The 15,499-nt window shown below is 38.0% G+C and overlaps 1 protein-coding gene across 6 annotated transcripts in view; it reads left to right on the top strand.

The window, feature by feature from the left end:
- Nucleotides 1–3,232: 3,232 nt before the first annotated feature.
- Nucleotides 3,233–15,499, top strand: part of ascc3 (activating signal cointegrator 1 complex subunit 3) — a 160,313-nt gene continuing 148,046 nt past the window's right edge. Inside the window, exons 1-3 of one of the 6 annotated variants that reach the window (XM_044207740.1) lie at nucleotides 3,233–3,338; nucleotides 4,535–4,674; nucleotides 13,604–13,754. In XM_044207740.1, the coding sequence (XP_044063675.1) occupies nucleotides 4,585–4,674; nucleotides 13,604–13,754 (241 nt within the window). In that variant the 5' untranslated portion in view covers nucleotides 3,233–3,338; nucleotides 4,535–4,584. The other 5 variants (XM_044207738.1, XM_044207735.1, XM_044207739.1 and 2 more) reach the window with 5 other exon arrangements.

Below are 15,499 nucleotides of genomic sequence, written 5' to 3'. Positions count from 1 at the left end.
ATAGGGTCATTACATATACCCAAATGCAACACAGAAGATAGACTGTGTATGTGTGAGTGAGTGAGTGAGTGAGTGAGTGAGTGAGAGAACAATAATAATAATAATAATGTAACAACACCAATAATAATACATTTGCTATTCCCTTGTTTACAGAGTGGGCATGCAGCAGGCAAACCCAGTGACGCTACCTGTCCCTTGTCCTCATCTACAGTGACACAGACACTCAAGCAAGCATTTCAAAGACCCTGTTGTTCATGTTTATGCAACCAAAAAGGACATAGTGCTGCTAATTTTATGTGTGGTTTTCAATGTTAAATGTGGTGAAATTATTTTGTTAATTGTGTGTATCTGTACATTTTCTTTTTTTCTTTTTTTTAACAATACCGCGATAATACTGATAACTAATAATTTTGGTCACTGCAATCGTGATATGAAATTTTCATACCGTTTCATCTCTATTGGTAATACATATGCAGTAGCAACTCAAAAATACAGGACTATTTCATGCCATACTAATCATATGTGTACACTCGCCAGTCACACTCAAAACAATAGACTGTAGCTATATTGATAACCACTAGCCAAACAATGACCGGTAGCTACCTTGCTAAGTAGTGGCTAGCTTGTACTGATTGTGGCCACTCGACTTTCATAGTGTAATGATTTAATAGTCCACATTACCTCTTCTGGGAAGTTCGAAGCCAATGAAGCCAGAGAGCCAATCTAACATGGAAATAATGGAAGGTATGTAGGCACTCCCACCTGCTGTTCCTGCCTTTCAGCTTTCTCTTAGGCTTTACATATCTGTCTCACAGATATTTCCACTTCTGACGGCAGGCATTTTCATCTCTCCCAAGCGATTTCTCGCCATGAGTTCAACGCCATTTGGCTGTCTTTGTATTCCTTCAAAGACGAATTATATAAATGTGGGTAATGGCGGATCTCCTCGCACGACCTCTCTTCCATACAAGCGTCCATTTTGCTATTTTTGTTATTGTAGTCTGCATGGTCACAAATTTTGGGCTGACCCTTGCAGACATGGGCAGATGACAACATTAATGTCACACGGACCAAAACGGACCCTCACAGACAGACAGTATGAATTAGGCTTTACAGTATCTGCTGTTCACAGCGGCTGTATGAAAAGTTTCTCCTTCAGTTCATTAAATCCCTGCAGCCATGTGAAGGCAGCAGGACACATATGTTGATAAATCTGCACCGTCCGATTTGATAAGTCAGAGCGCAGCGCTATTACGCACAGCCATTCACATACACACTCACACACTGGTGGCAGCGAGTTACCATGCAAGGTGCTAGCCTGACCATCAGAACCAATTTGGGGTTCAGTGTCTTGGCCAAGCACACGTCAACATGGGGGTCAAACTGACAACCCAGTAATTAATGTCTATTTTTGGCTCCTGAGCTATTAAATTTGGTACGTTCACTTATCCTGCAACGTATACTACATAGATTGGGTAACATGGATATTTGAATCAAATTTTATCCCAGAGGATGAATACGAATGACTTTGGTGAGTCGCCCGGCACAAGTGTAATGATTGCTGTAGATGTTTGATATGTGCTATTCCGGTTAATATTATTTTCATCATCATCAAGGGTGTTAGGTGTAATGATTATTCTGAGACTATAGTTTTGTATTGTATTACTGAATGTGATGTAAATCATCTGAGGCACTATGTTATCAATGGAATGTGACAGGTTTAAAAAAAAAAAATGATGAAAAAATGAAAAAATCTAAACCTTGAAATTAGATATTTTGTTTCAAGATAAAGTTGAGAATATACAGTCATGCAAGCCAAAAGACTAAAACTTGAAATAAGATAAAGTCTTGAAACTTCAGAGCTTAGAATAAGTGAGAGAGCCACTAGCATAGCTGTAGACTCTTGGTCTTGTTTATATGTGTCTGACTGAAATATTTAAAATGATAATGGGGAAAAAATAAGTTTCATGGCAATCAACTCACTGGATTTTAATATTTCATGTACAAGTGGAAATTTTGGCCTGGCAGTAAAGCTGTAATGTTGTGGATATTCATTGTACTCATTCATGGAAATCTATCTACAGTATCTTGATATACACATTTTCTCTAGAATAACGTGCCGTAAATTCTCAAATAGTCTTATTATTAGCTGATGGTCTTATTATTATATGATGATCTTGTAGAATATGATACATTGCTGTAGATTCAACTAAACAAATAGTATATAAAGTAGTTCAAATTAGCACAACCTTAAACAGCAGTAAAATGCAACATACACATTAATGCAGCAGTAATATTAATCCAGAAACATGATATATAATAGTAAAACACTGACAGGGACCATTTTACTGCACAAGAGATCCCTTGTGCCTTATGTTCTTTCTCTTTCCTCTTCACTAACTTTAACAGTACATACATACACCTACACACAAACGTCCCAGGTAGCGTGTAGCATAACTTGCTACGCTCCTCGCCATCTTGAGCGTGTCCTCCATTTTGGCTGTCCCCTTTATTTCTTTATTATTTTATTTCAACTCTATTGTACCTTTAAAGAGCAGTTGCCTGTGGTTATTGTGTGTACGTGTTGGAATAACAGCTGGTTGTGATGGTCAGTGCTCGGATTCACCCTCCACCGTCCACCGTTATTGATGTAAGATAGTACTTTAAATATCAGAATTTTAAAGTGAATAGCCACCTTTGAGGCAGTTTTCCACGTTTGGTTATTGGTCCCTGATGCCAGGGTGGTGCCCTGTAATTATTAAGCCATATTAATCATTTTGATACTCTTAATAATTGTATTAATATTCACAAATATCTTTGATATTTTGCTAATAACCAAACTTTACCTACCCTCTCTCTGGACATATTAAATAATAAAATGTTTTGTTAAATGTAATTAATTGGTTGCCTTGTATATTTTGCACTACTGACCAAACGTCTTTCTCGGCTTAAATTGAGCAGTTGCTGGCATTCATTGATATTCACTTGTTGTGCATGTTTATGTGAATCTCTTAACATAAGAGAACATCAGGATGTGAGTAATTAAAGCATAGAGAAAAATATTGCATACATACTGTAAATGTATTCAGCAACCAAAACAGTTTTCTGTGCTGTCTCTCCCCAGAAATAATGCTATTATATATATTGTTGAATATAAGTGTAGTCAACGTAGTAATCAACGCACATTAATCGTTAATATTTACCGAAAACTGAAGCAAATACAGTTGCTGCTGCTGTCTGTCCCGCTGGAAAAAACATTCGAACAGGTCGACAGGTCGATTTGTTTGGAGCAATTGAGAACTACCTGAACCACGTGACCGCGCGGCGGCGACATCAAAGTGAGTCGCAACTTTCTCTTTCACCGGGTTTGGGATGGTGCAGCGAACAACTCCACAACACGGGAGAAGACTTCGCCACAAGACCCGGTTTCGGTCACACCCGTTCAATTCTAGCAAGCAGCGGCGTATTCCATTTTAATACGTCTACCGACTTCGCCTACACGGGTTTTGGTGTACGCCGGTTAAAGTAAAAGCGAATCTTGTGTGATGATGTGGCACTCCTCTGTGTAAATGGGTAATGTAGTCATTTTAGCGATACCCTTTACCAAGCGTGTGTCGTAAAAACTATAATACCCATAGTTCCTAGCGTTCAAGTAACTTTTGTTGACATCTGTGCCGGTAGCCAACTCACACGCGCCTGACAGCTCATTCTACAAGGCGCTTTGGAAGGTAGCTGTTGAAATATAAAGTTTTGCCTTGACTAATAGACTTCTAATTAGTCGCAATTCGTTTTATATTGACAGTTCTTCACAGTGCTAAAGCTAATACGGCAGGGAAATTGGAAGCCAAGCTGACAAGCTAACATTAGCTAGCAACACTGACTCTTACACAACGTTAGTGAGCATCTTTCATTTTGTTATGTTTAAGGTTAGTAAAAGTGGCGTAAGAAACTTATGGTTTGTACTATAATAAACGTTAGAATAGCACATTGGCTCTGGCGCGATCCCTACGCTCCTAGCTGAAGCGAATAACGTTAGGTCGTTTAAAAACACCTTACTTGATATCACCATAATTTTAGTAACGTAACGTTATTACGTTTTAGAAGATAATTTCGGGTCTTGGACGAATCGATAGTATCCAGTCTTCAATTCGGCACACACCCTTTTTCCCAAGCAGTCTTAATTACCCTAATAATTGGACGTTTATTACAGGTATCCCAGTTACTCTCTAACCAACTTAACGTTACTTCCTTACAGAACAAGCTATTGCAGTCAAAGATTTAACAGCTGATAAGTGTTTTGTTGGGGTTCATTGTTATGCCGAATACAGCAAAAGACCCTAACGATGTATTCCATTTGTTAGTAATGTCCTACCTTGTGTGTGTGATTCTGAAAGTGATTTAGAAAAGCGACTTTAAACTGACAGCTTTTCTGAATGATTATGATGATGATGATGATTATTATTAGGCTATGCCATGTAGAAAACCATACTGCCATCAAATGTCAGTTTACTATTTGTATCTGTCTGTCTGTCAGTCATAGAAATAAGCTGGAGAACCAGTGTATGAACAGAGCATCAGAGAACAATGTCTCCTCCACGGCTCACAGGTGCACTGCGCTCCTTCTCCAATGTCAGCAAGAAGGAGGACTTTACTGAACAGCTCTATGATCTGAAGGTGAGGTCAGCTAGTGGATAATTAGAAACAAGTATTGTCATAATAGAACACTGAATTTCATAAGTGTAGTGTAAAAAAAAAAAAAAAAAATTTAAAACCAAAACAACGCATTAACCAGTTTCACAGCACTACAGTGTTTCTTAATTCTGCTTTTAAGTAAGTATTTTGGTCCACCACTTAACAGCCACTGGCTGTGATGCTGAAGTTGAATTTCATTTTGCAGGAGGAAATCAATGAAGGAACCAAAGGTGCATAACACTGGTATTACATTCACTGGAAATTTTGAGATCATTAAAGTCAATCTCACAGAAATATATGACAGGAGTTGTTTCACTACTCATTTCTTTCCTGTTAGTCATCTTTGCTTGCCCTTAATCTCAACATTGCAGGCAATGGCCAATGTTGACATTTTGAAGGCACAAAGTGGTATATCAAAATCTCAGCTGACAAATTTCTATTGTCTCACCATATATGTTGGCATTATCTACCCAATCCTAAACTGAAGCAAGCTTTTGAGAAACTTTCAAAAAACCCATTGATTTTATCTTGTGTACTTCAGGTGAGAATCTCTAGGTAACTCATGATTTGATTCAGTTTCAAATCAGGGTGCTTTGATTATATAAGAAAAAGATATAATCGGTGTACTTGATTTAGTATTGCACTTCCATAATGTTGAGGGTCTCACAAGAGAGAGATAGCAGAGAGATATCCTGACTTTTAGGGTCGGGTTATGCTCTTTCAGAACTTTTGCAAGACATGTTGTCCTATAGTGAAATATAGCAGTGCACACAGCTCCAAATCTTAAAACACTGTATCAGGTGCACGGTCATAGCAAGGACCAAAACAAACAGAATACCGGCACTGACAGATAAATAGTCTTCTTGTTTGTTGTGGGCAAAAACGATTGTGTTTCAGCTAGAAGCCATTATCAGCATCATGTTGAGACATGTTGTCCTACCACGTTGGAAGTCTAAGTGTTTGTAGTTGTTCCGAATGGCCACACTCGAAGGCGGAGTGAAAAGTGAAAGAAATAGTTGTGTAAAGAATGAAAAAAAGAGAGGTAGAAAGAGAAGTTCAAACCCTGGCTTCTTTTTCATCTCCTCACAACTGACCAATCACGGCGTGATGAGGATGTGAATGTTGTATCCTCTATTTCGGAAAGTTACAGAAATGGTCGGACACAGCCCCTCCTAATCCGACTTCAGATAGTCGGACTTCAGAAAGTCGGATTGGGAAGGGCAAAGTGTGGGGGAAGTGGGTTTCTGAAGCTATTCAACCATCTGACAAGCAGTTCTGATGGAGTATACTTGCCCCTTTATGACAGTCAAGGATGGTGTATGTGGGATTGAGTCAAAATAAACTACAGTGTGTGTTTTAATGGTAATGAAGGAACATCATTGTCGCTCATTGATGTGTTTTTAATAGTTTTGGGACAAAAATGGAGCTCTATGGCAAAGAGGAATACGATTTATCAGGCTTTGGATACACACACATACTTGTTAGTAGGATACATTCATTGTTGGTTTTGGACTTTTGATGACAATAAGAAAAATCTTGAATATTGCTGGCGTTACCCTTAAACAATATGTTCCGTGCAATGTTTAAAAAGGTCTTCTCAACGAGAAATTCTGAAAAATCTATTTGTGAGATAAACTTAACGAAGTGAAGAGTCAAGTGTTTATTAGCTGAACTCACTGGCATTGTCAACACTTCCTGTGTTTTTGATTTTTCTAAAAAGGTCTAATATTTTCTTCACATTAAAACAAATTTAGATTAAAGCCTTTAGCCCAAGCTGAGGTACTTGTGATGACATCCTTATGATATCATCAGGGGTATTTTCTCTGACTTGACAAAGCTCCTCCAGAGCCATTGAAGCCATTGTACAACTGAATTCACAGGCTCAGTAGTATCACTAGTAAACTAACTTGTATGTGTAAATCGGCGGAGTGCCCCTTTAATGTATGACCGAATTCACAAAAAAGTATTCTACCAGAGCAAGAAATGTGTCCTGCTTTGACACTCACTGGAGGGTTCTATCTTTGGCAGTAACTACAGCAGGTTGTTTTGCTTCCAACTCTGTGAGCAAGCAAGTAATGCGATTTTGCATGTTTGTTATTTCAAGGAACTATTTTATCTTTGATAACATAGCTTGCATACTGTATGGCTCTTATCCAGCTCCATATCCCTTCCACATGGAAAAATCCAAATGTTTTCATTTTGGATGGATAGAATATCCAAAAACATAGATGTAGACTCTGCTCCAGACTGTTTTAATTTAAGATTACATTTCAACATCCAGTTATTGGTGTGAGAAACAGTGGCTGTAGTATCAATGTGTTTGATTAGAGTCCACTGTGTGAGAGTGACGCTTAGTATGTGCAGCTCCAGAACAGAAGACACATTGCCACAATGTCATGATAATTTATATATGATAACTTGATAGGAAACAGTAAGACACTTTTTACAACATGCAACTGTTTTTAAAAAAAAAACAACCTTTATTTACAGTAAATACAGGATACACACAAACATTAAAGCACACACCCCCTAACCTTCCTGGACACCCACAAAAGTAAACTATTGAGAGAGAGAGAGATTATTGAGAATTGTTGTTACAATTGGAACCACTCATTAATCAGACACCTATTACAAGAATATATATATGTATTGTACATGGTTTCTTATTTTTGTGCATGTTTGTCACACTTAAATGTTTCAGATCATCAAACAAATTTAAATATTAGTCAAAGATAACACAAGTAAACACAAACTGCAGTTTTTAAATGAAGGTTGTTATTATTAAGGGGAAACAAAATCCAAACCTACATGGCCCTGTGTGAAATAGTGATTGCCCCCTAAACCTAATAACTGGTTGGGCCACCCTTAGCAGCAACAACTGCAATCAAGCCTTTGCGATAACTTGCAATGAGTCTTTTACAGAGCTGTGGAGGAATTTTGGCCCACTCATCTTTGCAGAATTGTTGTAATTCAGCCACATTGGAGGGTTTTCGAACATGAACTGCCTTTTTAAGGTCATGCCAGAGGATCTTAATAGGATTCAGGTCAGGACTTTGACTAGGCCACTCCAAAGTCTTCATTTTGTTCTTCTTCAGCCATTCAGAGAACCCACAACAACATCCAATGAACTGCAGGCCTCACTTGCCTCAGTTAAGGTCAGTGTTTATGACTCCACCATAAGAAAGACTGGGCAAAAATGGCCTGCATGGCAGAGTTCCAAGATGAAAACCACTGCTGAGCAAAAAGAACATTATGGCTCGTCTCATTTTTGCCAGAAAACATCTTGATGATCCCCAAGACTTTTGGGAAAATACTCTGTGGACTGACAAGACAAAAGTTTAACTTTTTGGAAGGTGTGTGTCCCATTACATCTACCGTAAAAGTATCATCATACCAACAGTAAAATATGGTGGTGATAGTGTGAAGGTCTGGGGCTGTTTTGCTGCTTCAGGACCTGGAAGACTTACTGTGATAAATGGAACCATGAATTCTGCTGTCTACCAAAAACTCCTGAAGGAGAATGTCCGGCCATCTGTTCGTGACCTCAAGCTGAAGCGAACTTGGGTTCTGCAGCAGGACAATGATCCAAAATACACCAGCAAGTCCACCTCTGAATGGCGATGCAACACTTTGAATTGAATAAGGCAATACCTAAGACAAAGGGAGGTGGTGTGTTTAAATCCTACTCCCAGGCTGATTTGGTTTTGTCCAAGGACAGCAAACTATGTACTTGGATAATCTTATAATCTTAATATATTTTTGAAACATTTCCCTTGGTATAGGGATCCCAGTCTAATATGGTGTCTAACATACTCTTTACCGGCAGGACAGGAAACGAGAAGTGTTCTTTGGCGAAGCTACGGGCCTGGAAGTATCTAAAGAAGTGTGCCTTGGTATATTATGGTCCTGTTGGAGAATTTCAAATGAAGCAAAAGTGCTCTATGAATAGTCTATGAATAGTTGGCAAAAAAGATCAAATCGTTCTTATGCCACATTTGAAATATTGCATCAGTCTGGGAGGGAGGAAAAAGATGGTTATGTGTGAAGGGCATATGGTCACATGTACTATTGTGTTTTCTGAATTGGCGCAAAATTCGGAGAGAGCTTTTTAGATTATTGACATGTTTGATAGTTCGCCCGGGTAGTGGAGAACTGAGTATGGATATTTAAGAGACTTTGGGATTAGAAAGGGTCTTCATAAGAGTCCAGGAGGGGTCACATTTATTTTCAAACACTGAGATCCAGTAAGTTAATTTAGCTATAGTGGCTGACCAGTTATAAAACAAAAAAATTGGGCAGTCTCAGTCCTCCTCTTGACCTAGGCATTACCAAAATGGTTCTCTTTGATCGTGGGTTGGATCCGTTTACCCTGCCTGCCAAGGAAACTGGTAGTGATGATGACCATCTCACAAGATCTAGTTTTGTACGGTCTGATGGGTTTTCAAAGTTATGGCCATATAAATCATTTTAAGATCGCAGAACAATAATTCCCAGATAGGTAAATGAATGATGTTCCAGCATGTTATTGTAGTTAAGATCTGATGCTGCCCGAAAGTCTTCCGAAATGGTGATATATATTTTAAGCCAAGTTAATGATTCTACTGGGTTAAATATGTAGAGAAGGAGGTCGTCGAGCCCCCTCTCACGGTGCCAGCTATCTTTTCTTCTGCTCTAAGAGCTATAGCCAAGGGTTCAATAGCAATCTTAAATAAATATAGAGATAGGCAGCAGCTTTGTCTAACACCGTGATAGAGGAGAAAGTAGTCTGAACATATGGAAGTGGTTTGCACTGACACCTTTGGGGTTACGTAAAGAATAATGGGCCGAATCCAAATTCCAGAAGAGCGAGAAGGTACTTGAGGCAATCAGATCAAAGGCTTTCTTGGCATCTAGGGAGAGTACAACTTCTACTTGCTGGGCAGAATGAGAAGAGTAGAGCACATTAAACAGTCTACGCATGTTTTAAAAAGATTGCCTGTCATGATGCTAGAACTCACTGTTTCAATGCGTCGAGAGAGCATCTTGGTGAGAATTTTATAGTCAGAAGAACACAGCATGCTTCTAGGTCGATAGGCACCACAATTCAAGAAATCTCTGCCTTTTTTTAGTAGAACCAAAATGATTGCCTGCGTCATCGTTTCAGGTAGTTTTTGTTCTAATAGTGTTTCTTGGTATATGGAGCATAAGATGGGCATTTTGAAGAAAAAGATGTGAAGATGTATAGAATTCTGTGGGAAACCCATCTGGCCCTGCAGCTTTGCCGCTTCACATCGAGTTAATAGCTTGAGTAATTTCTTGACATGTTATAGTAGCTTCAAAGCTAGTTTGGGCTTCGGAGTCAATCAGTGGAATGTTTATTTTGTCAAGAAAAGCATTAACCTCAGAGGTTTCTACATTGGCCTCTGTTGTATAAAGATTATTGTAAAATTCTTTGAAATGGTCATTAATAGTTTTGGGATGTGTGGAAGTTGCCACTGGTTGATAGATAAAGTATTTGTCAGCTCTATAGATACCACATGATACATAGAATTCGAGTGGCTAATGGCACCTAGTAGCAGTATTGACACTAACTCACTTTACACAAAGTTAGCTTGTTGTAGGCAGGTAGAAATGACTGGAGTGTGTCCCAGACCATAAACTGGCAGCACAGGTTAAGAGCATGGAAGCACCCCTTATGCAACATATTAATCACATATTAGTAATGTTAGTATGTACGAAATTCCTGCTGTTGGCCGTCAAAATGTACTAGACACTATGCCAGATGTCTAGTGCAAAAACACCTAAAATTAGATGCCTACAATGTATATAAAGCTCGGCTCATACAAAACTGTGTCAATACTGGATTTATTTTCAGCTGCAGGGGATCATAAATAGAAACTCTGCACACCTGTTTGTGATTTTATGTTTCTCTGAATTAGTATTGGCATAGCAACATGATGCATTTTCCAACCAAAGCCAACAGTCTGCCACCTCTGTCAGCTGTCGCCAAGTCACACATTGAAACTCTAAACACATGTCAGCAAAGAATAGATCATGGAGCCTGACAAACTTTTGAGCTCTTCATTAAATTAGTCATAAACACACAGTAACACAGTCAGCTGTCTTACATTACCTTACCTTACCCAGTGGTTGAAAATGTTTTCAGATCCTTATGTAAAAGTACTTACGGGGTGATGAGATGATTAATGGCTGTTTATTTTACTGTTTATTTTATTGCTTTTGTGTATTTTATGTGTTTTATTTCTTTATATTTCGTCATTCACTGTGGTATTTTATTTTTCTTGTTGTGAAGCACTTTGTACTTTGTTTTGATAAGTGCTCTATAAATAAAGTTTCATTATAATATATATAATATATATAATATATATATATAATAATAATTATTATAATTATAATAATAATAATAATAATACTAATTATTATAATTATTATAATAATAATAATTATTATTATTATTTTTTATTATTAATGGGAGAGGAAAGAAGATAAATTAATTCTAATACACAGTTCAGTTTTTGGACTTTCCTCTAATCTTATTTGATGAAATTAAACCATGTAGGCTTGTGCAGATTGGCGATCGGATCCTGTTTCAACGGTTGAAGGCTAGGCTACCGCAAACTGAAAACTTTTTTTGTGAGGAAAAACTGGCTTCCAGCCAGGCTAAGCCAATGTGACTTGCTAGCAAATTTGCCACAAGTTAGACATAAGACATAGCCAACTGCCCAGTAACATTGACTTAACGAAATGTATATGTTTTGTTAACATTAGGACTTATAGTAAGCGCCTTCAAGTGTCTCTTCACGTTGGTTGTATTCTTCCCACCTAATTTGTAGCCACAGGGCGTCTCTCCGTCTCTTGTTACTACAGTATATTGTGTTTTCCTTTCTGCTGAATTATAATTAAAGTGTGCCCATAGATCTATTTTTTTATTTGTTTGGGACAGCATCTGCACACGTCACATCAATCTGCACCACACGTCAGTCAATGACAGGGATGCATTGTTTATGTTTTAACAGACAGACTAGCCGCACAATTGGGGGAAAATATGCATTTTGTGAATGTCCGATAGCTCACCACTAACATTTTAGTCCTGTCTCGTCATCAACGAAAACAGAACATACATTTGTCATAGTTTATTTTTTTGAAACAAAGATCTATTTTTAGCTCGTCAACGTCTCGTCTTCATCATCGAAAAAAGTTTGTTGACGAACATTTTTCATCATAGTTCTCATTAACACTGCAACTGTGGAACTGTTAACTCATAGACATCTAAAAGGACAAGGAGCCCCAACCAGACACTGCTTTTTTGTCGCAAGTCGCAAAACAAAAATGTTGGGAACCACTGGTTTAATCTTAATCTTGTATTTTATGTGATATATTTTATAAGCTTATCATATGTTTTTTACTGTGAAATCTTAATCTGAAAATTAACTAGAACTATGTCAATAATTGTTGTGGAATAAAAAGTACAATATTTCTATCTGAAATGTAGTGGAGTAGTAGTGTAGGTAAGTAGTATAAAATGGAAATACTCAAGTAAAGCACAAATACCTCTTGTACTTAAGTCAGTGTACAATGTTACTTTCCACCACTGACCTTACCTGGACAGTTTTTCGCACAAAACCCTCCATCACATTAAAATTCAGGATTGTGAACAGATTACTAGGAACAACTAGCTAATTATGTACTCTGCGCAGGGCTCCAGACTGCGACCAAAATGGTTGCATGGTGCAACCTTTTTTGAGGTTGTGTGAGTTAAAATTTTACTTGGTCATATTCGTGCAAGTAGCCCAATCTGGCAACACTGGCAAATTTTCCCAATCCACCTAATCTGGCAACAATCCATTTAGCTGTTCCAAAAATGAAGCGGTCTATAGCAGATATCAGACGCCACTGATGATGAAAGTGCAGGCAGGGAGAGACCGACTGAGAAAAAGCACAACTTTCAGCCACAATGGCTAACGCAGTACCCGTGGTTGCGGTATGACAGGACAGCTATGCTGTGTGTGTATTATAGGCAATGTGGCCCGTCCATTGCAGGCAACTCTAAACTTGTTACTTATGGAATATTATACAGTATCATTCAAAAAGGTGTACTTGAAAACAAGGTTTTGTATTTGTAACCTTAGTAGCGTAACCTCCCAAGCACCTTGGATCGAAGGATGAAAGTGGCGGCTGGCGTTTTCCACGCAATTGTACGCGACATCTGAACGGCCCCTAAGAATTTCTTGAGACCTTAGTGGTTTATTGAGATGTAAACACAGAATCATAACTGCGATAATACTAACTTATACTAAATATCTCTGCTTTGAAGTTGCCTGAATTAAACCAATACGTTAAAACATATCATGAAATTCCAGCATCTATTCCTTGGAGCCCCTAATGATTCAGTCTCATCAGGATCTCTCTGCGTTTTGTTGTGATGAATCCTGCCAAAAATGACTGAACATGCAGTATCTAGAGGAAAAAAATCTCAAAATTCTTTAAGGGACACTCCACCAGTTTTACAAATTTAGGTCAGTGTACTGGTCATGAACTACTCAGCCTGTGAAAACAGTTGTATAATGTCTTCTGTGACTCTGGAGGAGCTTTGTCAAGTCTGAGAAAATAAAATAAAAAAATAAAATTGAATTAAAATAGTCCCTGATCACGAAATGCGGACATTCCACAGAAAGCCTGCATAGTCTTGATTCATTTTACAGCAGATAAATAAGATGAACAGCATTATCGGTGACTGACCACATTGACTGCACCACATCCTGTTTTTACTAAATATCTGCACAATATATTGGCAAATCACAGGTATTTCTAATTGTTGAACAATTAGAAATACCTGTGGTTATTATAGCAGTGAGTGCAACTGTTCTCTTTCTTGAAATCTAATTGTATATATCCCTGTGGCTCACGTTAGACCAAACGACTGAAGAGACAGGAGTTGTTTGCCAGAGAGGGCCTGACGTGGCAGAAGATTGTCCGTTTCTGCACTGAGCATCGGGACAAAGCTAAGCAGCAAGCTGTCAGTCAGGAACTGAAGAGCCTCCTTCTGGCAGCCAAACAGATTGGTAATTAACCCTTCACCCTGAAATCCATTGTAATTTCTTTCAATCTATTTTCATGTGTTTGTGTTACACTGATGAAAACACTGTTAAAAATAACAGAATTTCTGTTTTTAGACTACTTGTCTAAAAGTGAGAAACATATGTATATAAAAAAACCAATGTACCACTTAACAGCTGAAACAGCTGAAATTATGGTGTTAATAGTTTTTGTGCTTTTGGTTAACTGGGATTAGTTTGTTACGAGCACTTTGTCAGGCTTTAGTAAACAGTCCAGTCAAATGGACCGTTCACCCAAATTACAAAAAACACATTTCTTTACTTACCTCTAGTAATCATGTCATTCTTGCAGATTTGATTACAGTTTTGAATTTATTTGCCCAGATTTTGAGGTGTCTGAAATTTCTGCCTCACTCATTGAGGTGGATGCAGAAAACCTTTTGTGGTGCTCAAAAAAAAAAATAAATGTAGGAACTAAGAAATAATTCCCATGAAAACTGTTCAGGGAGGTCTGTGGATTGTCCAGAGTAACATGGAAACTGTTTCTGCAAAGACATTGTTGCTGTTGAATTTTTTTAAAATGTTATATTTCATTCACCTCCATTGTATGGGGATGAAGGTAGAAATCAGCCACAGATATCTCAAAACCTGGACAAATCAAACCAAAACTATCAGCATGACATGTTGTTGTTGTGTGTTTTTCATAATGTGGGTGAACTGACCCTTAAACCCAAATAGTTAAACCACTTAAGTGAAAACAAAGACGTATGTTACAGCTATTACCCAAACCGTATTTTGGTGTGCAGAGCTATTTTTTGATTCAGCAGTGACCACCTGAATTACTGGACACTGATACATTCACCTTTGTTTTCACTTTCAGATACGTAATTTATGTAACTGGGGTAAAAACTGCCTCATCTTCTAATGTTATAATACCCCAAGCGGTGTCTAGCGGGGTCACAATGTCCCAGTGTCTCTCTACCATTAAGCTAGTCAGTAAAACTGACAAGAATTATTGCTAAAGGGAAAGTATGATATAACCCAGGTTGTTAATAAACACCTTCTTTAAAGGTGGAAACTTTTAAAAGATCATCTTCCTTGAACAGGTTTGAATTATGTCTGATATATATTGACACTATTAATATCCAGTAAGTCTCTGGCACTGACCCACTCTCTACTCCCAACCTTTGACCCATGGGAGTGCCATGAACTTCCATGTTGGAGTGAGTCAGACATTTCTGCAGCTTACGAAGTGACTGTAGAGTCAATGATGTTACCCAAAAACCCAACTAAACCCAAATAGTCATATTACACTTGACATTTGGCATTGGTATTGATCTGAAAACCACTAAAAACACTGGACTGGACATCGGAAAATAAAAAAATAAAACTTATGTTACATGTGTGAATATGCGACAAACTGCTGAGAAATTTACCCTGACATTCCATATCAATACCTACCTTTGAGTGACCTGCCTTTAAGAGAAGTAACAGCACGTCATGAAAACAACAGTAGAACTCCATTAAAGCACACAAGGAAGATCATTTTCTTGCTGTTACTGTTTGCATCATGAGAGGTATTTCATACTCAAACATTTGTTGAAGAATCATGCAAAGGGATACGTAAAGTTGTACATCCAACATGTGGCAAGAAAAAACATTGTTGGCTGAAGAAAACAATACATTTATTGTGCTAAACAACCCATTTCCATGTCTGAAAATGTGGAGTTTCAATGCTTAATTAAAAATCT

Source organism: Siniperca chuatsi, linkage group LG9, assembly GCF_020085105.1.
Source record: "Siniperca chuatsi isolate FFG_IHB_CAS linkage group LG9, ASM2008510v1, whole genome shotgun sequence".
Taxonomy (NCBI): domain Eukaryota; kingdom Metazoa; phylum Chordata; class Actinopteri; order Centrarchiformes; family Sinipercidae; genus Siniperca; species Siniperca chuatsi.
The sequence above is the reverse complement of the archived record's forward strand: the minus strand, read 5'-3'. Positions and strand labels throughout refer to the sequence as shown.